The sequence below is a fragment of the Penicillium alfredii genome (genome assembly GCF_028826965.1).
Source record: "Penicillium alfredii strain IBT 34128 chromosome Unknown utg000012l_segment0_segment0, whole genome shotgun sequence".
Lineage (NCBI taxonomy): Eukaryota > Fungi > Ascomycota > Eurotiomycetes > Eurotiales > Aspergillaceae > Penicillium > Penicillium alfredii.
The window spans coordinates 1,027,221-1,050,829 of NW_026622709.1; the positions used below are offsets into that span (position 1 = coordinate 1,027,221).

General features: G+C 52.5%; 9 protein-coding genes across 9 annotated transcripts; 4 read left to right on the forward strand and 5 right to left on the reverse strand.

Moving 5' to 3' along the window:
* Positions 1 to 1,445: 1,445 nt before the first annotated feature.
* On the reverse strand, positions 1,446 to 2,611 carry NUU61_009920 (uncharacterized protein; the record flags this gene model as incomplete). Its single annotated transcript, XM_056660445.1, has 2 exons — positions 1,446 to 2,388; positions 2,445 to 2,611. The coding sequence occupies 2 exons, from the start codon at positions 2,609 to 2,611 to the stop codon at positions 1,446 to 1,448; spliced, it is 1,110 nt and encodes a 369-aa protein (XP_056506943.1).
* Positions 2,612 to 3,081: 470 nt separating this feature from the next.
* NUU61_009921 (Zn(II)2Cys6 transcription factor domain-containing protein) lies at positions 3,082 to 4,594 on the forward strand (the record flags this gene model as incomplete). Its single annotated transcript, XM_056660446.1, has 3 exons — positions 3,082 to 3,138; positions 3,195 to 3,848; positions 3,923 to 4,594. 3 exons carry the CDS (start codon positions 3,082 to 3,084, stop codon positions 4,592 to 4,594), a joined length of 1,383 nt encoding a protein of 460 aa, XP_056506944.1.
* A 424-nt stretch (positions 4,595 to 5,018) lies between these two features.
* On the forward strand, positions 5,019 to 5,763 carry NUU61_009922 (DJ-1/PfpI family protein; the record flags this gene model as incomplete). The annotated part of the gene is made up of 2 exons (XM_056660447.1): positions 5,019 to 5,034; positions 5,108 to 5,763. 2 exons carry the CDS (start codon positions 5,019 to 5,021, stop codon positions 5,761 to 5,763), a joined length of 672 nt encoding a protein of 223 aa, XP_056506945.1.
* An 881-nt stretch (positions 5,764 to 6,644) lies between these two features.
* On the reverse strand, positions 6,645 to 9,597 carry NUU61_009923 (putative telomere silencing protein Zds1; the record flags this gene model as incomplete). Its single annotated transcript, XM_056660448.1, has 3 exons — positions 6,645 to 6,872; positions 6,921 to 9,386; positions 9,592 to 9,597. 3 exons carry the CDS (start codon positions 9,595 to 9,597, stop codon positions 6,645 to 6,647), a joined length of 2,700 nt encoding a protein of 899 aa, XP_056506946.1.
* Positions 9,598 to 10,994: 1,397 nt separating this feature from the next.
* NUU61_009924 (SYLF and SH3 domain-containing protein) lies at positions 10,995 to 12,427 on the reverse strand (the record flags this gene model as incomplete). Its single annotated transcript, XM_056660449.1, has 4 exons — positions 10,995 to 11,016; positions 11,073 to 12,136; positions 12,205 to 12,308; positions 12,385 to 12,427. The coding sequence occupies 4 exons, from the start codon at positions 12,425 to 12,427 to the stop codon at positions 10,995 to 10,997; spliced, it is 1,233 nt and encodes a 410-aa protein (XP_056506947.1).
* Positions 12,428 to 13,059: 632 nt separating this feature from the next.
* Positions 13,060 to 15,012, forward strand: gem1 (ERMES complex Ca(2+)-binding regulatory GTPase GEM1; the record flags this gene model as incomplete). Its single annotated transcript, XM_056660450.1, has 2 exons — positions 13,060 to 13,069; positions 13,121 to 15,012. 2 exons carry the CDS (start codon positions 13,060 to 13,062, stop codon positions 15,010 to 15,012), a joined length of 1,902 nt encoding a protein of 633 aa, XP_056506948.1.
* Positions 15,013 to 15,770: 758 nt separating this feature from the next.
* NUU61_009926 (WD40 repeat domain-containing protein) lies at positions 15,771 to 17,811 on the forward strand (the record flags this gene model as incomplete). The annotated part of the gene is made up of 6 exons (XM_056660451.1): positions 15,771 to 15,915; positions 16,018 to 16,948; positions 17,007 to 17,292; positions 17,354 to 17,545; positions 17,613 to 17,688; positions 17,750 to 17,811. Coding segments are annotated over 6 exons (1,692 nt in total), but the record flags the coding sequence as incomplete, so codon positions are not given.
* Positions 17,812 to 18,712: 901 nt separating this feature from the next.
* On the reverse strand, positions 18,713 to 19,788 carry NUU61_009927 (GPI anchored serine-threonine rich family protein; the record flags this gene model as incomplete). Its single annotated transcript, XM_056660452.1, has 6 exons — positions 18,713 to 19,057; positions 19,148 to 19,215; positions 19,263 to 19,360; positions 19,413 to 19,547; positions 19,603 to 19,681; positions 19,737 to 19,788. The coding sequence occupies 6 exons, from the start codon at positions 19,786 to 19,788 to the stop codon at positions 18,713 to 18,715; spliced, it is 777 nt and encodes a 258-aa protein (XP_056506950.1).
* A 1,694-nt stretch (positions 19,789 to 21,482) lies between these two features.
* Positions 21,483 to 23,199, reverse strand: NUU61_009928 (uncharacterized protein; the record flags this gene model as incomplete). The annotated part of the gene is made up of 3 exons (XM_056660453.1): positions 21,483 to 22,001; positions 22,079 to 22,447; positions 22,507 to 23,199. 3 exons carry the CDS (start codon positions 23,197 to 23,199, stop codon positions 21,483 to 21,485), a joined length of 1,581 nt encoding a protein of 526 aa, XP_056506951.1.
* Between the last annotated feature and the right edge of the window lie 410 nt (positions 23,200 to 23,609).

The following is a 23,609-nucleotide window of genomic DNA, read 5'->3' on the forward strand; positions in this document are numbered from 1 at the left end:
TGCCCGTCCTGAGATTCCGCATGAAATAGCTCGCAAGTCTGCTATAAAAGCCTGCACGGATGACATGGCCAGCTGATGTTTTAACAGTTTTTGTAATTAGCGAGCGGACACTAGAGCAAAGGAGGTATATCTCTTACCAGTGAATTCGAGCATGCTGAGGAGACAAAGCGTTTGAACCGTCGATAATTCCACCTGCCCTTCTGTTATACGAACCATCACCAACTTGCTTGCTTGCTCTGTCTTGTGCTTGATTCGAGATTCAATTTGCGTATCATTTACCCTCCTGCCGTGAAAGCGGATTCCGATCGCTTCAATTGTGAGCAGAAGCTCATGATCCCGCTTTTCCAAAGAAGCAAGAAAGGATCGGTGAGGAAACAGTGGAAGTGGTTGGGAGTTGCAAAAGATCAAATACAGCTGGGCTGCAGACATATCAGACACGCCATTTCTATCATCAGTTAGAGAGTCACTTTTTCCAGAGTGTTTAAAAGTCACTTACGAGGATATATCACTTGTTGAAGGCAATTCGGGACTTGGTGCATAGTTGTCCTGCAGATGAGCGGGTGGAGAAATTCCGGGACGAATCTGCTGCTGGCTGAGCCTGTACCAAATCAATATGAGCAGGGAGTATATTCACGAGCCGTTCTAGATACCTACCCAATGTATTCGATCAACTGCTCCAATTTGCTTTCGATGCTAGAAATGCGCTCCTCCTAGCGGTTGTTATTAGCTGATGCATGTTGAATGTGCTTTGTATCTCTACTTACCATTCTTCTGCCAAATTCTGATCCTTCCTCGACTGGCTCGGCACCTGAATACACGCATTTCTGTCCCAGACGCTCACAGAAGGAGCAGATCGGTCTCTCACCGGGACAGCGAGACTTTTTGCGACTAGGCAGTGGCAATCGAAATCAGCAATTGATCAATTGGTTCACTGTCAACGGACTTACCGACAAGGCTCACAGGCCTGGCGGGCACGTTTGGATGGCCGCTCGTCTCCGATGGAAGTCATCGTGGATCTTGACACATAAGCGTCGTGAGGCAGTTTCGTGCGGTTTGTAGTTTTATATAGCCCTGTGGAATTGCTCGTTTGACTGAGCTCGCAAAATAGGATAGTTCCAAGCTTGAAGCTCCCCACTGAAGGGTGATTGGTCGAATGTGGCGGGTTTCGTGTAGAAGAAAAGGCGGTCCGAGGCGGATCGCCGAATTGTGGGAAGCTGGCGGGATGCGGGTAGCCGCCGAGTTATAGCCATCGGCCATATAATGTAGACCATGTACTTTCTAACAACTGGGGAAAAAAGAATATGTCTAATAAAACTTGTATCATGAAATTGGAAATAGATATAGCTCAACATAAAATAGTAAAACAGGCGCCAATGAAGCCGTTGAAATCAGGAACATCGCTGCAGAAAATTCCAATATCAAATCACACAATGCACATGAGTGCCCTAGACCTCACCATTCAACGAGATGTTTTCTTTTTCCTGGGGAACAGACCGGGCATTAGAAGCCGATCCCTTGGCGAAGCTGCCATCCTCGCAGATAAGCCACTCCTCCGGCCGCAACCAATACTTATCATGCGAGTCGACACCTGACAGCATGCCCTTGAAGTCAAACGGGTCTACAAAGGTCTCCCACGACGAGCGACGATCGAGCCAGCCAGGCCCGAGGCGCTCGGTACAACCGTCCGGACAGAGATAGCGTTCTTTCTGGCTGGGCAGATACCGGCCGGGATGGAGCATGTTCATCCAGTAGGTAAAGACCAGCATAGGGCCAAGCTCGAAGGCATAGAGGAACCACTCGTTGCCGAGGATAGGCCCGCAATTTTCGCGGCAGCCGAGATTACCGAACATGTCGAAGGCCTCGATGGCACGGCAAATACAGCGCAGCAGAACGAGAGTTGAAGTACCGTACAGCGTGAAGCAGACCATGCGCACATTCGGCGGGACTCGGCCGGCGCGCGCGCACCGTCGGTGTACTGCCGCCACGATAGCTACTACCACCAGCTCGGCGACTGCTTGGAGCACCAGCCCGGCGGCAATCAGTGCTCCGCCTGTTTTGTATTCAGAGAGATCGTTGCCGGCCGCTGCGTTCTTGGCGGCACCTGCGGCTGTAATCCCTTCGACGGCGGCTCCGACGTAGACGAAGAAGGTAAGCACGCGGTTGGGATTAAGAACGGCGTGCATAGGGACGTAGTGCATCAATCTTCCGACGATGTTATAGGCTGCAGCCGAGTACACTGGTGGACCGACATAGATCATGAACGTCTGGGCGATAAAGATATCTTTGTTAGAGGGGTGGTAGCTGGAGATACATCGAAGTATCCAGCCCGCTGTGAAAAGAGTACCACCCCAGCAGATGAAGAAGGTCACCCTCCAGAACCTGTAGCGACTATCATCCACGGAATGTTAGAAATGCACATGCGCCAAAGGGAGTATGACACCCACGTGTTCTGGTAGATATGCAAGAGCAGCGATATTCCGACGAGAGCTGCAAAGACCGCCGGTAATATATGGCTGGGGTTGTAGAGATACAAGCTGTCCTCGGGGGTATTTGGGCCCATGATGTCGCCCTGATTTGAAGATTGAATGGAGAATAAGGGATTGAAAAACATCGAGGTGGCAGCAACATTTTATATCCATCATCCATGGCCATGTTGATTCTAGGGCTGAGCGGCACGTAGATCCGAATAAGGTTAGTGGGGGCTCTGAGGCAGTGACTGCAGATTCACGAGCATTCAATCCAGCCCGATTAAGCTAGACAAGCTCAGCGCGAGGAATAAAAAAGAAACAGCGACGATCGCTTGTCAGTGGCGTCCCCATAGATGTCCCGCCAGCCAATCACATCGCGTAACTGGACGAGCGCCGCATCCGACCAAATCGGGTTAGAGCGAGTCGGTGATGCTGCGCCTGGGAGCCTCATCTTCCGCGGGGTGAAATAGACCGTCTCTGCGATCTCGAGGCGGCGCGTAATTCCGCATTTGTCTTTGCTTTCTCTCCCTCTCTGAAGATCTCCTAGCACAAGTAGGTTGGCCCCACGTTGCTTTTCTGTATTTAGATCCCCCTTGCATTCCCCACAGCAGCCATGCCGGGTGTACCATCGGGACGGGCCTGTGAAGGGTGCCGTCGGCAGAAGAAAAAGGTACGTGCGCCAGAGGTGTGCGGCCTTCGCTTGGGGCTCTTAATGACGCGAATTAGTGCGACGAGAAACAGCCCGCCTGCTCACGATGCATTCGTCTCAACTTGGACTGCGTGGGCTCGGGCCAGCAGCGGTTCAAATTTAAGCAGGAGCGCGGGTTCTCTCATGATGTGAAACGGTCCGGTCGGGCCCTTTCGCATAAGGCTAGCCCAATGCCGACAAGCAACATAGTCGCCGTGGGCCCGTCCACATGTCCCAGCAATAACCTTACTCTCTTGACGAATGCCTTTGTCGGAAGCATCAAGAGATCAACCGACCTACGTTATAACCTCTGGTGGTCCTTTGGCATGTTCCTCGAGGAAGTGCCCCGACGCCTCGGCAGCAATGAGGCCCTAGACCGTGCGGTGGACGCTGTGACCAGTGCACATGCGAATTTCTGTGCCCGTCGAACCATGTCGGTGAATACGCTGTCCAAATATTCGCGTGCTCTGGTTGCACTTCGCAATTGCTTGGATGACTCTGGCACTGCGCAGTCTTCTAACACGCTTTGTGCCGTGATGATACTTCTGGTCTGCCAGATCTTCCTTGGCCCGAACGGGACCGGCTGGACGGGCCACGCCGAAGGTGCGGCGCATATACTTCGGGCCCGGAAGGATTTTGGGCCTCGAGATGAATTCGAGGGTAAATTATTTCTATCTCTCCGTGGCAGCGTGGTATGTTGGCACATCTTTTCTTGATTATGTTCGCTTGCTGCTATCATCGTGTGAGACTGACGATGTTATCACAGCTGTTTGAGGGTATTTTCAACCACAAAATATCCCTTAGCACAGAAGAGTGGGAGAGTCTCGTTCAAAATGACCTCGACAGTGAACGTCCCGAGGGCCAGATGTTGAAATACCTGGCCCGGGCCCCCGGGTTAATGCAACGCGGCAGAGATATTCTACAATACAGGGGCGACCCGACAGACCTGCATGCCGAGACGTGGGCCGTGTATGAAAAATGCAAAGAATTGTTGGCGGTCATGAGTGCCGATGCGACAGCTAGTGAGGCCGCTGCTCCAGGCCCAGGTCCCGAGACGTTGCTCTCCCGGATTCTGCGCGCTCACTACCAACGCATGTATGGAATCGGACTCGCAATTGTTCTTTTCTTCAATTGCATGCTTGGTGCATTGGATTCCGCGAATAGCATTGTTATGGCTGATGCGGCCTACTTTGCCCACGAGGTCCTCGTGCAGGCTCAAAGTGCAGCGAGGTATCGGCCCGTTGGGGCTGGCTATCTCATGGCCTGTCTGCCAGCTGCATGGGCAGCCACAGCAGACCCGGAGCTACGGATTTTGCTCGAAGCAGAGCTTCGCAATTACCAGGAGGACTTTCATCGGCTGCCTTTGGCTGGTCAACGAGCTGAGCTGGAATGGACGGGTCGGCATCTACGACTCGGGAGGTCCTGCTACGAGTCATAAACTGAATGTGCTAATAGTACGGAGACAAGACATAAATATAACGACGAGAATATAGAGCCGGGGAACTTGGTGCATCGGAGATGCCGAATTGGGTTCGCGGGTCGGGACGATCCCCCACTTCACATCATCTCCACCCCGACGGATTGCAATGAAAGTAGATGGATTTGAGGTGATTGAGTGATCCAATTTGAGGGAATTATGACATCTTACCGACTCGCTGCTAGTATGAATCAGGCTATCTAGTATCATGTCGGACCGGTCATGAGTCATGGACAATATAAAATCCCGGCTCCCCCAACCGTGCTGACGGTAGAGGACAAGTACTTGACCGTTCCTGATTATCTCTCTCTCTTCTTCCTTCTCCAGTCATTGGAAGAGGAACAAAAACACTGCGTAAAACCCAGTTACTCCCGTCCCACCCATCATGGCCACCCCATCCGGTACGTACATCCACAACCCAACAAGAGCACAAGAGCAAGATAGCACACGACTAACAAGGAACCCGGCCCCCAGAAACTAACGGCACCAATCCCCTCCGCCTCGGCATCGTCCTCTTCCCAGGCTTCGAAGCCCTAGACGCCTTCGGGCCTCTCGAGGTCTTCAACACGCTCTCCCTAACCCACAACGTAACGCAAGCGATCCTAGCAACCACCCTAGACCCCGTAAGCACAAAGGCGCCAGGATTCCCCAACTCCATCGAGCAGCGCATCGTGCCAACACACACCTTCGCCAACGCCCCACCCCTCGACATCCTCCTCGTGCCCGGCGGCCTGGGGACGAGAGGCGATAGCACGGAAGTGCAAACCGCCATCGCGTTCATCCGCGACGCATTCCCGGGCCTGCAGTACCTCATGACCGTGTGCACGGGGTCCGGGCTGGCGGCGCGCGCGGGCGTGCTGGACGGTCTGCGCGCGACGACGAACAAGCGCGCGTGGGCGGATACCACGGCGCTGAGGCCTGATGTGCAGTGGGTTGCGCGGGCGCGGTGGGTGGTTGATGGGAAGGCGTGGACTTCGAGTGGGGTGAGTGCGGGGATTGATGTGGCACTTGCGTGGGTTGAGGAGGTCTTGGGGAGTGAGGTTGCGCGGAATGTGATGCGGCGCATGGAGTATACGCGGCATACGGATGCTGCGGTTGATCCTTTTGCGGAGTTGTATGGGTTGGCTTGAGCGAGGATCGATGTTTGTGGGTTTATTATGGCGCTTCTCTGCTCCTTGTATATCATTCTGCATCATGGCATACCGAAACTGGCTTTACGGATACCCCGATCAAGACTCCGAGTCAAATGCTGGTAGAAGGTATGATGCTTCAGGCAGTTATAGAAGAGGCGCCTCAAATTCCTATACTCTTTGCTGATACTCGAGACAAACGCAACTCAGAAAGAAGAGCACCTGTGGCTGGAAATGAGCCTCGGTATTCCAGTTGTTGTTACCAGCATCACCAAAGAGGGATAAGAACTTGGATTCTGTCGAACAGAAATGGTCAAGTACGAAAGAGAAAAGGGAGAGAATACAGGACATAGTCCCATGCGTGGATGAATAGAACCAAGAAGACAGAGAAAAGAAGAAACAAAAACAAAACCCCAGACGCTATGCGAAGAAACATCAGACCATGTGTGTGTGTGCAAAACAAACTATATGGCAGTGCGGCCAGGAGCACGAATCCCGCAGGAGTAAAGATGACCCCAGAAAGAGTAGAGACTGCCCGACGGAAAGCACTGAAAGAAAGAGAGGAACATCTTGCTAAGGATTGACATCCCAGGCAGTGGGTTATGGATGCCCCGGCGTATGCATAAAGATACGACTCGGTGGCCGGTTAATCGGAACTATCAAGGGAAAAGGGAAAATGGTAAGAGAATGAAAAAGAAACGGGGAGATGAGGCTCGAGTGTACAAGTTCTAGGAACCAGAACTGATAAAAGGTATGGGTATTTCCGTGCGTCGCAGAAAACAAGGGACCAGAATGTCGAGGAAATAAGAGACAAGAAAGAAAGGAAAAGAAAAAGAGGAAAGGAAAAGAGACAAGAAAACATGCAGGCGCCGGCTCCTGATTCACCACATATCATCGTCATCGTCGTCATCGAGTTGGACATCATCGCCAAAGGATGAGTGTCCATATTGGTAATGTCCGGAGTCGTAAGCGTGGCCATTCTCATAGCCGCGGTTATGGCTCCCTGAGTGGGACCGGTAGTGATCGTGCGGATCGTCATCGTAGTCGTACATAGAAGGATCGTCATATGCGCTATCCGTGTATTGTTGCTCCTGTGCCTGCGAAGCCCGCTGTCAGTCACCTGGCGCATCCTTGCGACGAGCATTGGCTCCACTTACTTCTTGGTATCGCTGATACTGGAGGTACTCTTCCGGCTGGTCCCTGGACTTGGATTGCCTCTGTGACCCGGAGGACGACGCAACCAGCATCTGGGGGTGCATCTGTTGCACCTTGGCCAGGTACGAGTACATGAAGTTGCTCAGCAACACCTGGGAGTGGAGCGCTCGCCGGGGATTTGCAAGCTTGATGTGCGCCATGCGGTAGATAGCCCGCTCCTCCAGAATCGAGAACCGGCTCCACGGATAATCAACGTCAGCCCGCAGCTGTCGCACCGGGGGATCCGGAGACAGATTTCGAGACGAATTCTTTCGGTGATGTCCGTCTCCGCTGTGCTTCTTTCTCCCGCCACCGAAGATGGACGAGAAAATCCCGGAATCCTTCTCTTTCTTCGACTCTCCCGAAGCCCGTCGAGCGCCGTCCTTCCGTCGTTCCTCCTCCAACTTCGGATCCAGACGGTCCAAAATGAGGCTTTCACGTCCCCGCTGGGTGCTGTCAAGTGATGATGATGCTGTATCCACACGTGTGCTGTCTTGGACCTTCTCGGCGGATTTGGATTTCCCTTTTTTCGAGTCGCTGTCCTTGTCCTTTTTCTTATCCTTATCCTTGTCTTCACTGCCTAGTAGCCAGTGCCAGCTCGACTTCCGGCCACCCTCCGAGTCTTTTTTGTCCTTCGACTTCTTGCCTTCAGACTTGCGCTCCTCGGGTTTGCGCTCCTCGGGTTTGCGCTCCTCGGATAGGGTAGGGATGAATGAGAGGCTATCAGTCCGCGTGCTGTTGCCTGGTATCAATTGGGGGTTATTGGCGAAGTCATTGAGAGTGGCGGTAGGCTTGGCGGTGCTCTCTTTGCCGTATTGACGGTTGCTCAAGGATCGTTTGCTCGAGGCCGAGTCATGCAAGGAGGATGATTTGGTAGGGAGGGACGGGAGCGTATTTCTCTCTGAAGTGCGACTGCTTTGTGATGCCGAGCTTTGCGGTGCCCGGTTCGCATCAGCCGGAGGGGTTTCAATGATAGAGGGAACCTTTTGTTCGGGAGGAGGCAGAGTCAACGTGGATCGGCCATTTGAGCTGATGCGAGAATGCCATTGCCGGCCGTATGTGGCAGCAGTCGCTCTTCCCTTGGAATCCGATCGATCAAGGGTGGTATCTGGCTGCGCGTCAGCCGAGGCTTGTTCCTGCTCCGCCTCTGGTCGGTCGAGGATCAAATCAAATGTTGAACTGGTAGTGGCCCCAGGAGCAAAGGCCGTGCTATGAGAAGGGGCGGAGGGCGCACGGGCTGTTCGGGTCTTCGGGGTGGGATCTGTCGATACGCGAGTGAGACCCAGAATTGGGGCTTCCTCCGGCGAGGGAACAATCGCAGGAGGGGTATCAGCGGATTCCGAGGAGCCTCTACCGAGGCGTTTGGAGTATGGTAGTTTTTCGCCCTTTTTCAAGCTACCCTTCTTGTATTGAGTTCGAGTCGAACGCCGCAGACTGTGTCCCAGGGGAGCGGGTGGTAAAATCGGCTTGTCTTCGGCTGTTGTGATGTTCATATTCTGTATGCCCTGTGCCATCGTAGAATCTTTGTCCACCGGCTTCGAGTCATCCACCAAGGTCTCCAGCTCTTGCAAATTGGGACTCAGCATGCCATCTCGTTTCCTTGACTGCGAGCGCTGGTGCTCTAAACGATCTGCACCGTCCGTATAACCGGAAGAGCTGTCGATTTGCCTCGACAGCATGGATCGCTTGCGGCGAAGGCTGCCTCCGGAACCCTGGCGCTCGGGACTCAGCGAAGAAGAGAAATCCCCCGATTTGCGCTTGATATGATCCGCTTTGCTTTCAAGAAACGATTTGAATTCTGTCGGAGCCAACTCCGGGTGTAACCGCGCGGGAACCCAGAATAACCGAGATGCATCATTTTCGTCGGCCGAAGGCGAGGGTGGTAGGGTCGGGATCGCGGGGTTTGAACCGAATCCTGGAAGGTCAGGGTCGCCGGCAGCCCCCACATCCATGGACATGCGCCGAATGGCTGCCAGATTGTTTAACTCCTGGGCCACCGCGGCAGGGTCTGATTCATAGTCGATATCGTTGAGAGGAAAGGAGGATGTAGCAGTTTCCGACGGCAACCGGGTTGCATCTTGAGAAGCAGTGTCGCTTTCTCGCTCAAATGATCGGTGAGTAACCAGTGACGGCCGCAGGTGCCCATTAGTCGGGGCCAGGTGTCCCTCCGACAAAGAGTTGGATGGTAGTGCGGTTGAGGAGGGGGGGGATTCTGAACCGGCGGCGGAGCGCGGAATTGTGGTAATAGCCTCGCTGAGGGGCGAGGATATGTAACTGAGCCGTTTCGGATCGTTGCGATCGTAGTCATCCCCATACATGTGCCCAATTGCTTCCGTCACATGGTGGCTGGGATCGCTAATCGAGAGATGGGGTGAATGACCTCTCCGCGTCGCGTGTCCTCCGCCGGCCTCAGGGGCACCCGTGGAAGCCTAGTGAAAGAAAGAAATAAGAAATCAAGAAAAACATTTTCTCGGACATGCTCCCGGTCGAATAAGGATCATCCTAGAGCCCCAGAGTGTCATCGTGGTCAAGGAGTTCAAGGTTGAGGGGGGATCGACCCAAGAAATCTTGCTCCGACACAGGAATCCCACAAAATGGAAGATGTCAAAGACATGACAGAAAAGCACAACACACCTGCATGGAAACCAGCTGAACAAGAACCAAAGACGTCCCAACAAACCCTGGAGACCGCAGGGCGGAACCTTCACCAGGAGGGGGAGTAGGAGGTCAATGTACCACCTGGAGAGGCGAGCGTAGGCGAACAGTCATCGAAGCGCGGGGTCCAAAGAGAATCGAGGGGGGCTAGGCATTCGAAAGCTACCGGTTGAGAGGGGTCATGAAGAAGTAAAAAAAAAAAAAAAAAAATTTAAAAAAGGGAAGAAAATGAAGAGAGTCTTTTGATGGGGGGAAAGAGAAGAACGAGGGTTGGGGGGGGGACTCGGGCGGAGTGCTGACTTCGCAGCACCTGACGTGCGACTCCCTTCGTCTCCATGCATCATTCAACGTTCAACCTAATTTGTTCTTGACTCAAGAACCCCCCCGGTGCCTGGCTCCACATGAAAATAAGGGCGATCAATGGAGGATCTACACACCCTTATTCTGGCTTTCTGCCCTCCGTCCCGCTCTCCCGTCTTTGGAATCTATATTTCCTATATTTCCTATATCCCTACTGATTCACTTTTTGGTTCGGATTCCAACCTGCTCGGACTTCTCACAGAGGATATGGCCAACCGGTGAGATCATTAGATGTCCTGGACTCGCACAACATCCATGCAGGTCGCGGCCGAGTTCACCGGTCTCTCCAGCCAGTCTCTTCCGTTGGGGTTTTGTTCGATTCTTGTGTGAGGGATGGACTGAATAGCTCCTTTGACGTTGTTGTTCAGGACAGGCAGATGGCAATCAATCATTGATCCAGCCTTGGACGAGCGTGGCTCTGGTCACTGATGCTGATAACATGCTCATGAACGCCGTGTCACTTTGCTGGCTACACCCCAGAGCGGAACAGGGAAGACACCGGCTCCACTCCCTGCAGTTGTGCAAGTGTTGGCGTAAGCCGTCGAGGCCCTGAACACCCTCAAACCCTGGTAGCTACAAGTGACACAGCTAGATATACACAGCCCTTACAATCATCTAGACAGACTCAGCGTGGTATTTCTCTCAAACAGAGAGCAGAAATTTCATTCAAGTGGCCTCTAGACAAAGAGGCTTATCAAAGAGCACGAGTGGCAGGGGGGGAAACAAGCTCTTCAAGGAACAAACTGCAATCAAATGGGAAAAAAACCACTGCACAAAACCGAAGATACCTCAAGAGCCCCGATGCCCCAGAAGCGAGCAGTAAGAACGAGAAACTCCAGCGCTCAAGAATGTGAAGCGGTACAAATGGCAAGAAAGACGGAGAAGACACTGATCCGAAGACTCCCTAGATATATTCAAGCCAGCCGAGGCAGTTATGTCCATGGACGAGGTCACCGATCAAGGCGTGTCTCTCGCTTGATTCATCATTGTGCCGTATGAGCCAGCATAAAACAGGCACAAATCTAGGAGGTGTCGACATAGTTGCTGTGATTTGGTTAGATCCGTCATGTCATATCGAGTAGCAACAGAGCAAGACTTACCTGGGGAAAATGCCAACCCGGTCGCCGATGCGACCTGTCCACCAATCCTCCGCCTTGTCTGTCCGCTTCAAGATGGTAATGATCTCCCCCTTCTTGAATCCCAGATCACCTTCTTGGTCCGCATCAAATGTGTAGAGCGCGACAACTTGGTCTTGCCGCAACCCGACACCCTGGCCTGTCCGTTGCCCGAAGACCGGCTTGGGGGCACTTGGACGAGTGGGTTTACGGTCGGAGTAGACATAGTCCTCCTCGAAGGGTGCGGTGTTACTGCGGTTGCGCCCATGCGTATCCCAGGAATTGGCGGGGGATGCCCGCGTGGTCGCAGAGCGGCCGATTCCCCCGGAGGGTCGATCGTATACATCGTCTGCCCAGGTATTTGCCCGGCGCGGGCCCCGGTCCCGGGAATCGTAGTCGTCGTCGTACGTGTTAGATCGGCCACGAGAGCCTTGGCCATAGGCTTCGCCCCGTCGACCCTCCCAGACCACGTCGTCATGGCTGTCGTCGTAGACAGGCATATCATTGTACATGGCGTCTCCATACGCCCTCGAGTTTCCTTGGAACGCACGCGAGTTGAGAACGCGCATCAGGGCATCGGCGGCGGGCGGCGGTCGAATGCTGCCGGTAAGGAGCTGGTTCGCAGTCACGCGGCTGTGGTACAGTTTCTCGTTGGCATCCTTGCGTTCCACCAGCATACTTCCTTCTAAGCTGACACCAGCGAAGAGACCCTTGGTTTTTGAATAGGCAAACACGGCGGCCACGCCGCGAGTGCTGGCAGCTCCGGCAGCTTCCGCGTTTCGGCCGACCGGTCCAGCGGCGATCGAGACGTTGCCACCCAGCGTGAGCGTGCCAACTTGGGAGAATGTGCGCACAGCCGCCGCATCGTTGAGAATAAAGACGAAGTCGGTCAATTCAAACCCAATCTGTCCTCCGATTCCCGCACCGGCGGTCGCAATAGCTGAAGGCGCGGACCAGGTGCCATCGGCGAGACGGGCCACAACAATGCCCGATCCGAATCGGCCAGATCCCAGGAAACCTGCTTTGAGGACGGTGAGAACCGCAAGACCCTGAGACAAATCAATATTCAACGATTAGCCGGACGTGTATCCCTTCCCCTCCAACGGCGAATGCTCACCTTTGCACCAGCCAAAATCTCCGGAGGAATGACCTTATCCGGACCGAAAGCTTGTCTGGGGTCAATAAAGGATGTCAAGATCTTGCCCGCCTTCTTGCATTCGCCTGTGCACACGGAACTCGCAGTCAGTGGGGTGTGCCATTGCGGGGAAGTGGGCAGAGAATTGCCGGTCACACGTACTGCTCATCGACGCCGGCAGCGGGTTATGAATGCCGAGAGGCATCTTGGTTGAATTTGTCGAGGAAGAATGAACTAGAACTCGACTGAAGGAGACAGGGTAGGATGTCGGGAGGAGGCTCGGATTCAGCGCGACGGGGTTTAGTCAGTGAACGGGGCAGATGTGGGCCTGATGACAGTTGACGCGGGACTCGGGTTCGTGGAGGCACACCCGCACTGTGGCAGTCGGAGGATATTCAGGTCCCTAGCAGCCCTTCTCGGTGTCAATTGCGTATGAAAGAAGAATGTATTCCTTGATGGGGGCTAACCTGCAAGATCTGAGATGGTTCACGGTCTTTCAGTTGGCAATTTTCCAAAGGTATATTCGCTCGATCTTCATGTAGCTCGGCATGGAACTACCGCGTGGCGATTGGTCTTCAGACTATACAGCCATAACGCCCATAGGCTCTCAAAACATGAGGAAAGAAGTGGGATACGAATAATATCTGCTCTTTCAATCGGGGAAAAAAAAAAGACAGAGCAAGTTGAGGACTTTCAACTTTCAGCCAGCGGTTTCACGTGCGGAATGGATGCCCCAGGCCAAGACCCCTGTTATCATATCGCGTCTTCTCCTAGAATCATCACCGACCCGGCGTCAAGGCCATGGACTTATAACCACAGCGCCTGTTATCTGCGCAAATGGCCACAGGTGTGCTAGAATGATGCCCGACCCCTTATGGCTCCGCTAATACCGTCCTAGTCCGGATTTGCGTCTGCGGCGACGAGGGCACTGGCAAATCCAGCCTCATCACCTCGCTTGTCAAAGGGGTGTTCGTCACGAACAAAATCCAGCCGGTCCTTCCTCAGATTACCATCCCTCCGACGATTGGAACTCCCGAGAATGTCACCACCACGACCGTTGTCGATACATCGGCCCTCCCACAGGAGCGCAGCAACTTAGCGCGAGAGATTCGGAAATCCAACGTGATTCTACTGGTATACTCGGATCACTACAGCTATGAGCGGGTGGCATTGTTCTGGCTGCCCCACTTCCGGTCACTAGGTGTCAATGTCCCTGTGGTGCTGTGTGCCAACAAGTCGGACTTGTCGGCGGAGCATAGCGAGGCACAAGTAATTGAGGATGAAATGCTGCCTCTGATGACAGAGTTCAAGGAAATTGATTCCTGTATCCGCACCAGCGCCCGCGAACATCGTAATGTCAATGAAGCTTTCTTTGTTTGCCAAAAGGCCGTGACGCACCCGATCGCGCCGCTATTCGATTCGAAGGAGGCTGCCCTGAAGCCTGCGGCCGTGGCAGCTTTACGGCGCATTTTCTACCTCAGTGACCAAGATCGGGATGGATACCTCTCGGACAAGGAGATCAAAGATTTCCAAACGCGCTGCTTTGGGAAACCACTCAGTGAGGAGGATCTGGTCCATATCAAAGAGACCATCCAAAAGAACTACCCGGAATCTGTCACTGATTCTGGAATCGATTGCCAGGGCTTCATTCATTTGAATAAGCTATATGCAGAGAAAGGGCGCCACGAGACAGTGTGGATTATTCTGCGCGCGTTCCAATACACGGACAATCTGTCTCTACAAGAGAGCTTCCTGCACCCCCGGTTCGAAGTGCCGCCATTTGCCTCCGCTGAATTGTCTCCAGAAGGATACCGGTTCTTCGTGAACCTCTTCCTCCTATCGGATAAGGATAACGACGGGGGTTTGAACAATACCGAGCTGGTATCATTATTCGCTCCCACCCCAGGCTTGCCGGCCTCATGGGCCGATGGGTCATTCCCGTCCTCGACAGTGCGCAACGAAGCTGGACATGTGACACTTCAAGGATGGCTCGCGCAGTGGAGCATGACGACCTTTTTATCACCAAAAACAACGCTAGAATATTTAGCCTACCTGGGCTTTGAGCCGTCCGATCGAAGTAATCCATCCATTACCGCTGCATTAAAGGTCACACGACCACGCAAGCGGCGGCGACGTCCTGGCCGAGTGGGACGAAATGTCGTTCAATGCCACGTTCTGGGAGCCCCCGGGTCGGGGAAATCAGCCCTTCTCGACGGCCTACTGTCGCGTGGATTCAGCACCACGTACCACCCCACGATTCAGCCTCGCACCGCGGTGAACACAGTCGAACTTCCCGGCGGAAAGCAATGCTACCTCATCCTCGATGAGCTAGGTGAACTGGAACCTGCTATTCTTGAAAACCAGGCCAAACTGCTGGACCAGTGCGATGTGGTCGCCTACACGTACGATTCATCCGATCCCGACTCCTTCGCATACATCCCAGAACTGCGTGCCAAGTACCCGCACCTTGAGGAACTCCCAAGCGTATTCATTGCCCTTAAAGCTGACTTGGATCGAACGACCCAGCGGGCCGAGCATCAACCCCACGAGTATACAGCTCTGCTAAACATGCCCAGTCCACCGCTCCATGTGAGTGTGACTTGGAGCTCGATCCCAGAAGTGTTTGTCCACATTGCGGAAGCGGCTATGGAGCCCAGCACGGCATTCCCCCGCAGTGAGGAGGATGAAGAAGGCAAGTGGATGTCGTGGGGCATCGCCCTCGGAGCGGTGGTTTGCGCGGGGGCCGCTGCGGTAATGATCTGGCGGCGGGTGAGTGGCAGCGGGCCTTGAAGAGGATGTAGCCAGATTAGCGTGTTATAATGATATCCCATGCATACTGCAGCTGGACTTGCTAGGTATAGTAATCATCGCAATCCGTGGATAGTCAAGTGTTGCATCATAAGGTTGGCGCTCGGGTGGCCCGGAGTTAACCCGGCGCCCCCGCCAGGCACCGCACGCTCCGCTCGAGTTACCCCAGACATCATCTCCCGCTGATCTCTGCGTCGCACTTCCCCTCCCCCAACTCCCTTCGAGTCCCGTTCTTGCTTTACGCCAGTGCGATGCTCTTCGCTTGCCCATCTCCGACCGCTTGAATACTCGTACCTTGTTCCATCCCACCATTGATCTTGTCCATCTGAAGCTTTCGTCCACCCATCCTCAATCCACTCGGTCTCCTGAACAATAAGAAGAAAGCACCGCGCCCGCGTGTTTTCGTCTTCCTACGGTGGAGATTCGGACATTTTCTACCTCGAGATCCTTATCGCCGATCGGAGACGTGCCTGTCAACCCGCTGTCGTACACCGATCGAGCTGGTCCGAACTGAAATTGAATCCCAGTCGTCTCCACCGTCGCGATGTTGTAAGACTCCCCTCTCTTCAATCCCCTTTCTTTTTCTCGTTCCTCCCCAGTTTGTTCTGTCGGCAACTCCACGATGAAGATTGCTGTCGTGCCATGCCCAATGGTGCATCTGGAAAGCCTCACATCTACTGGTTTCATTTCATTGGATCCCACGAGCGATTCCACCGAACTTTCTCGCTAACTTTGACAGCAGTGTTCTCCCACCTCCACCACCCCGCTACACTATCCCCGTCGCTTATGCGGCGGGGGCTTCCAATGGCATGGCGGTCCCTGTTGTCGAAACGAACAACACCATCTCTCATCCCGAAGGCGGATGTTCATTGCAAGTTGGTGAAGGTATGTGGGCACATATTCGTCGCAATGTGGGAATATTGATCTATTCTGATCCATGGACTTATGCTTGGTCGATGGGATTGCTGATATACGGTATCGTCACAGGAACTTACACTCTGAAAGATGACCTTCTACTCGCAACACCCCCGCCCCATCCATCTGAAGCCCCGATAATAAATCCAAACCCTCTTGCGACGGTCCCAACGCCTCCCACATCCGGTGTCAAGTTGTCTTTGGTTAGTCTTGACCCTCGGAAGAAGCCACCGATATTCCTGAAAGCCGCCGCCGCGGCACCGCAATTTGGAGACGGAAACCCAGCGCTTGCTCCGCCAGCGTCGACATCAAAAGATGGTCTGAAGAGGCGCAAGCCGAAGAACAATATCATCAAGAGTAGCTCCTCGTTTGTTTCCAGAGTCATCACTCACGAGACCTCCGCCAAGCGGCTGAATGACCGTGATCCAAATGGGGTCTTCGCCTTCGCCAATATCAACCGTGCTTTTCAGTGGCTCGACATCAACTCTGCCCAGAAAGAGGAGCATCTCACCAAGGTTCTCTTCACCAAGGCCCACATGCTGTGCCATGATATCAACGACCTGACCAAGACTTCTTCTCATCTGGACATTGTGATGGGCTCTTCAGCTGGCGACATCATTTGGTATGAGCCCATGTCGCAGAAGTATGCTCGGATCAACAAAAACGGCGTGATCAACAACTCCCCTGTCACCCACATCAAATGGCTCCCAGGATCCGAGAACCTTTTTATTGCATCTCACGCCAACGGTGTCTTAGTGGTTTACGATAAGGAAAAGGATGATGCTTTGTTTACACCCGAAGCTATCATTGAAAAAGAGGGCAACCGATTACCCCTGGAAATTTTGAAATCGGTCAACTCGAGGAATCAGAAGACCAACCCAGTTTCACTGTGGAAATTGGCGAGCCAGAAGATTTCGCATTTTGCTTTCTCGCCAGACCAGAAGCATCTCGCTGTGGTTTTGGAAGACGGCTCTCTTCGTCTCTTGGATTATCGGAAAGAGGAGTACGTTGATATCCCATGACGAGAGAACTATTTCTTGCTAACAAATTTCAAATTTCAGGGTCTTGGACATTTTTCGCAGCTACTACGGCGGATTGATCTGTGTCTGCTGGTCACCCGATGGTAAATATATCGTGACTGGTGGTCAGGATGACCTGCTCACGATTTGGTCATTCCCTGAGCGCAAGATCGTTGCCCGGTGCCAAGGCCACAACTCCTGGGTAGCGGCGGTCGCCTTTGATCCGTGGCGCTGCGATCAGAAGACATACCGATTCGGCAGTGTCGGTGATGATTGTCGATTGCTTCTGTGGGACTTTAGCGTCGGCATGCTGCATCGTCCCCGAGCGGTTAGTTGTTCTATTCCCCGATGGTTCTTTTGAGAAAAAAGTGACTAACTCATCCGGATAGCACCACGCCAATACTCGTAACCGCACCAGCATTGTAGCACCCAGTGTTCAACCGTCCAACCGCCATCGTGCTGACAGTGGCGGCAATCGCGTGAGATCGGATTCCGATGGAACCGAGAATTACGAGGCCAACCAGACTACCAGCCACCCTGTTGAGCCTCGGTCCCGAACGGCTTTGTTGCCGCCGATCATGGTGAGTTCCCTCGCTCTAACTTGCTAGCATCTTGCTTTCCTTTGAACCGTAGCTCATTCATATTTAGTCTAAAATCGTCGGAGAAGATCCTATTGCTTGGCTCGGATTCCAGAATGATTGTATCATGACATCCTCTCTCGAAGGTGTGTACCGAATCCTTGGTATTTTAAACGATGAAAGGAATACATTTCTAATGTACAACAGGCCATGTCCGCACTTGGGACCGACCCCGCGACAGCGTTGTCAACCATGACCGTCGTCGCTGATTTCAACCATGACACTCATGACCTGGGTCTATTTGTGGTCTCATTTGGAGGAAATCTATTTTCTTTTCTTGGGGGAACCATCCTACTACGTTGGTGGTATTTGTTTTGGGAATTCTGAGCGTTTTGGGGGGGGGGGGGATATGTACAATTGCTATTTCCTAGATACCCAGTCATCGATTGAATACTAAATTTGTGTTGACCTTTGCCTCGCACTCAGCAAATCCAAGGACTATCCAACGCTTTACTTGCGGGGTGGAGTATATATCATGAGGTCAACGTCGCAAGCACTAATTATTGCATCTTTCATTAAATTAAGGGGGGCATAACATAGGCCCATAGTACCATCATTCATCAAACAACGCATATTGAATCCAGTGTAACTGGAATACCCCCGAAGACGAAGTTATTTATCCTTGCCTTGAGGATCGGGCACCATCATATGGAAAGGAAGAAAATTGCACATAGACACCAAACCAAAACAATCTTTGATACTTCATCTTTCCTTTTCCGTTCATTGCCATTCAAGAACCCCGCCTCCCCAGGCTAACCTTTCGAGGGATTGCTTGCAAGGGAAGAGGAAACTATGAAACTGATTTCACAGAGCCAAAGCAAAAAGACCCATCAGGAGACTACCCGCCTGGACGGGAGCAACGAGAGAAGCAGCCGCGTTGGTGGTAGTGGAGGCAGAGCCAGTGGCGGTGGAAGTGCCGGTGGAGGTCATACTGTCGGTGGTCGTGGTCATTGTGCGCGTGTTGGTAGTCGTGGACTTGGTGGTGGCTGTAGTAGTTTCTGTGTGAGATCGGAGTTAGTTCTCTCGAGATTAAGTGCATTTTGTGGTCGTCAAAGCCAAATTCGAAGTAGTAAAAAAGAGAACCTGGAAGCCAAGGATGGCACCATGTACTCACCAGGAGTAGTGGAGCCAGTGCGGGTTTTGGAAGTGTGGGTGCGAGAGGAATGAGTAGTGGTGGTGTGTGCAGTAGAAGAGGAAGAAAGAAAAGAGGAAAAATGGGTATGAGTGGTATGAGAAGTGGTCGACAAAGTAGTAGGGGTGTGGGCTGAGGACGTGTGAGTGGTCATATATGAAGAGCTGGACGGAGAAGAAGTAGATAGACTGGAAGAAAGTGTAGATGATGACATGATAGAAGAAGTCATCAAGGAAGAAGATAGGGAAGAGGGAGACGCACTTGAAGAAGACGCCGTCATAGAAGAAGATGTTGAAGGGGTAGGAGTAGAAGTGGGTGGAGTACTAGAGGAAGGGGAGGTGGCAGGGGTAGACGCACTGGTGGAAGAGTGAGCAGTAGTCGGAGAAGAAGTGGGAGAGGCAGTCGAGGCAGACATGGAAGCCAAGGAACTCGAGCTCATAGCACTGGTCGAGGACGCTGAAGCAGAAGTGGAATGCATCGACTTCGATGCAGATGCAGAGGTTTCACTAGCAGTGCTGGTTTCCTTACCAGACATAGAAGCCTGGGGCTCCGTCACCTTGAATTGCTGCGATTGTGCCAGAATGCCACTGTCGCTGTCAGAGACGAAGTTGATCTGATATCCGCCGCTACGATGGTGTCAGTGGTTGGAATGGCCAGTAGATTCAGAAAGAAACCTACCCCTTGTCGATGTTCTCCATGGCCTTCATTTTATACGAGCCCTTATCTGAGTCGACATTCGCGGCAATAAGCTCCTGCGTGTTTGGGTACACGTTTTGGTTCACCAAGTAAATGGAGAACGAAGATGGATCGGTGCTGCTGGTGGTTAATGAAACCCTAACCCCAGAACAGCAATTCACAGGCGATTTACTTAACGGCCTGCCATTTGATTGTCACAGGCTCTGACACATCGACCTTGTCACCCTTGGCCGGTGAGGTAACAAGCAGGCCTACAAAGATGTGAATTAGCTCTGATTACCTCCTGCCATGGGCGTCAACGCATACCTGCAGCAGTGGCAGCAAAGGCCATCAGGGAGGGTGCAATAACAACCCGCATTGCCGATAACTGAGTCAACTAGTAGTTGAGGTCAAGGAGGCAAGACAACCAAAAGATATACAACAGGAGAAAGGATGCAAGTAAGAAAGCGTTGTGGTTCGAAGGAAAAGAAATCCAAGCCGACCCACGCTGGATATTTTATAGACGCTATGACGACGGCCCACACCAACCCCTCCCTCTCGCAGGGTTCCGCCTCTTCTGTCATGGCAATCTTCATTTTCGGACCAGGTTCCTCGCCGTGCCTTGGTTTGCCATGTCTCATGCCCCCAGCTCTGGCGGAGCACAGACAGAAATCAGCAAGGGCCACACATGGATGCAGTAGACCCCGGAACCTTTGTCTTTTGATAAGCTCTGCCGAGAAGCAAATCTCTGCTGATGCAAAAAGATCTTTTGCTGCGGAAGCTTTGCAATGCCCATCTCGGCCCAGACTGGAATTTCTCGTCGGCGATTCCACGAAACACAGCCTATGTGATTCCAACCGGCCGCGCGTCAGAGTTCCTGTCTGTATTGCAAACCCGAAGACTTCGCTTGCTGCGTGTTGCCTCTGTTTTTTGCCTTTGGAAGAGATTGGCCCATGAATGGAGACCCCTGGGATCACCGCTGCAGCCCGTTTAGCAATGGTACTTGATCACCCGGGATTCATCCGACCAAGATCGCCGATCCGCCTAAACCCTCCCGAGGCTAGTGCAGCTACGTCTTGATGACCTTGAAATTCTTTAGATTATCATCTTTTCTCATGCCAAGAAAGAGGTCCTCGTAGGAACTGTGAGGGTCATCTTCCCAAAAGTACTGGTAAAATTTAGGCCTTGATCCGAATTAGACACCACGAGGGTTTGGTATTGATCTTCCTCGTGGCCTTCCCTAGATCATCCCAAGTGTATGACAGCAAACTTGTATAGCCTTGGCCCACCAGAACACCTGGATCCCCTGCGCATAGTCGTGGAGGGAAAGGGAGGGGGGCAAGGCGTAGGTGGGACAGAGCCCAGCGCAGAGATCACAATATTGTGTTTGCGGCCCAGAATCCAGGCTAACACAGCTTTAAATGTCATCGTGACTTCATACTTTGAAATGCAGAGACAGCGTCCTTGCAGCGTCTCCTCTAGTTGTATCGGTGGAATCTCGTGGAAATAGCTGTCTTGAAAACAGTTGGAAGAGATGGGCGAATCTCGCACAGCAAGGGGATCCCAACCGGAACAGCCCTAATTGGATGTTGCTGGAAACAGGTTGAGAAGAAACACTCGATAGCTTCGTGTGTCGTTCGTTGGGACACATCCTGGTCGTTCGTTGCAAGGGAAAGGACCCCTCGTTCGACCACGACGCGTGTTTGTGTTCTCCGACGCTTCCATCATGGGTCGGACTGAACTTTTTGTGTGTTCAACCCCATTGCGAAATTTGTATGTTTCCGGCATCGACTTCACTAGACTCTAGGAGAGCCGTCTTCAACATACACGATCTTCAAGCGGACTGACCCGGCGTAACTCAGTCTACAAAATAGGAGAATCTCGCAGTTACAGGGCTTTACTTTCTTTCTGCGATCGGTCCAGATCACGGTATATATGGATTGCCAAAAGTTGCTTCAATTTCCTGTCTGTGAATCGATCATGAAAAGTCTGTATGATACACAAAATGCCTTCTCCCTAGTCACCGGTGGTACTCCTGAACAAATCTCGATGGCTGCCAAAACCATCCTCTTTTCACCGTTCGATGATGCTTCGGCCTCCATCCGCAGTGACCCTCTGGCGAATCCGAATGCGAATATGGCCAGTGCCGAGTTGAACAACTTGGTGCTGCTCGGCATCAAACTGGTCATCATCAAGCGAGGCATCTGAGCTTGGGGTCGAGGCAGTCGAGGAATCTCCATCTTGGTCCACTTCTACCTTTTTCGCGGTGTCTAGAAAAGCACTGGCACAGAAAAGCAGTGCCTCACCGGTCCCCAGGCGCACAATTCTGTTGAAGAGAGCGGACGCGGCGGCTGTCTTCGAGCCCGAAGCGTCAATAGTGGCACCCGCGATGCGTGCTTCAAGGGCCTTGAACCAGGCGGGCGACGTGAAGCGATGAATGACGGTCACATTGCATAGATCAAGCAAACTCGGGGACACAGTCGGCTCCTGGGTGGCGATGACCACACGAGTACCCAAGTGACGCTGCTGCCGCACAACAGAGAGCAAAGTCTCCGTCAGGTCCACGGCCTCGGGAGTGGTCGAAGTGAGGAACTGGTTGACCAACGTTTTAGTAAAATCCAAAGGGTATTATTTCAAGGCGTCGACGTGCTGAAACAAAGTGCACATACCCCGTGGGCCTCGTCAAGAGCAAGAATGCGGCCCGCCTGCTCACGTCCCTTCAAGAACAGCGAAATGCAGATGTTAAACAGTGCGCAAGCATCGTCGGGGCCAACAAATGGGCAACTCAAGTCGATGATAGTCAGAGTCCCCTTTCCAAACTCCCAGCCATTTTGTACATGCTTCGTCTTCTTGGGTGTCGATCCGGGCACGGTTCCAGGCTCGAAAAAGGACTCCAAGACCTCGAGGCGCATTCTAAGTGGAGCCTCCTGACCCCTCACAAAGGTTTCATCCAACAATCGACGTTTGAATGCGGCATAGTTGAACTTGTTCTGGCCCTGGTTGGCGATGGCCATTTCCCGGAGGATTTTCATGACGACCTAGATCAAACTGTCAGCGCAATCATATCGCAGCGAGCTTGCCATCCTATTGAACATACCTCGACGTACAACGGTTGCTCCCTTTTGTTGTTGATCCCCATCAAAGTCTTCATCATGCTGATGTTGAGATCCCTCTGTGGAAGGTACAGGGGCTCCACCTTAAGCAGATGCGAAGTGCCGCGCAGGGCTGGGAGATGGGTGTACGCATTCTCCATTGCACGGTAATTGGTGGGAGAAACCAGGATGCGAACTGGAATCTTCGAGGAACATAGATATGCTGCCTCGCACAGCTGAGTGCTCGAGAACGCAGTAAACTTGTCATAGTGAAGCACAAGGCCCGCAAGAGGCGAGGTCAGCTGGTTTGCGGGAGAGGAAGAAATCAGCGAGTTTTCCAGGAGACAAGAAAGCGTGTGGCTTTTTCCACTGCCCTGGCTGCCACAGATGAAGGCAGACCATGGGGCCGAGACGTTGGAATAGATGAGGTGATCTTGACTGGAGGTCATGGGAGGGTCTTGAAGACGTAGCCCAAGCAGCCCATACTGCGGATAGACTTGTTCTTCCTCATCACTGTCGCCGTCCTTGCTGCACTGGCGATTCAAAACAACACAGGTGAGCAAGGAGAAAAGAGGAGCAGACGATAGCTCTTCATCCAGATGAGTCTTCGAAGCCTTGGAAGCTCTGCCCTTATTGGCCTTGACAAGTCTCAAGTGATTTGCCGCCTCCTTGGTCCCAAAATCCAGACCAGAGGCCATTTTGGTGGCGATAAGAGAGAGGAGGGGGAGAGTGGAAGGTTGTTGTGGAGGATTGCGAGGTTGAAGTTTTGAATGTGAGAAAGTAGATCGGTCTTGAAGGACTGAACAGGCGTCACTTTTTGGAGACTGTTTTAGCCTCATCTAGCCATGCCAGATCTTAGGATTTATTTCTCATTTACTCATCAATCCTTCCTGGAGATCATTATATGGACTCGACTGAGACATAAAAGCCTATTCAGGAAAAATAGGGAATCATGTAGTAATTGCCTGTAGGTTTTTATTGTTATTCATAAATGCTGTGATACGGCACACCTTATGAATGAATATACACATATGCATGATTTCTTGATAATATTGTCTAGAAAAACTAATTTTAAACAATATAAGATGACCCTTGCTCTTGATTCCTA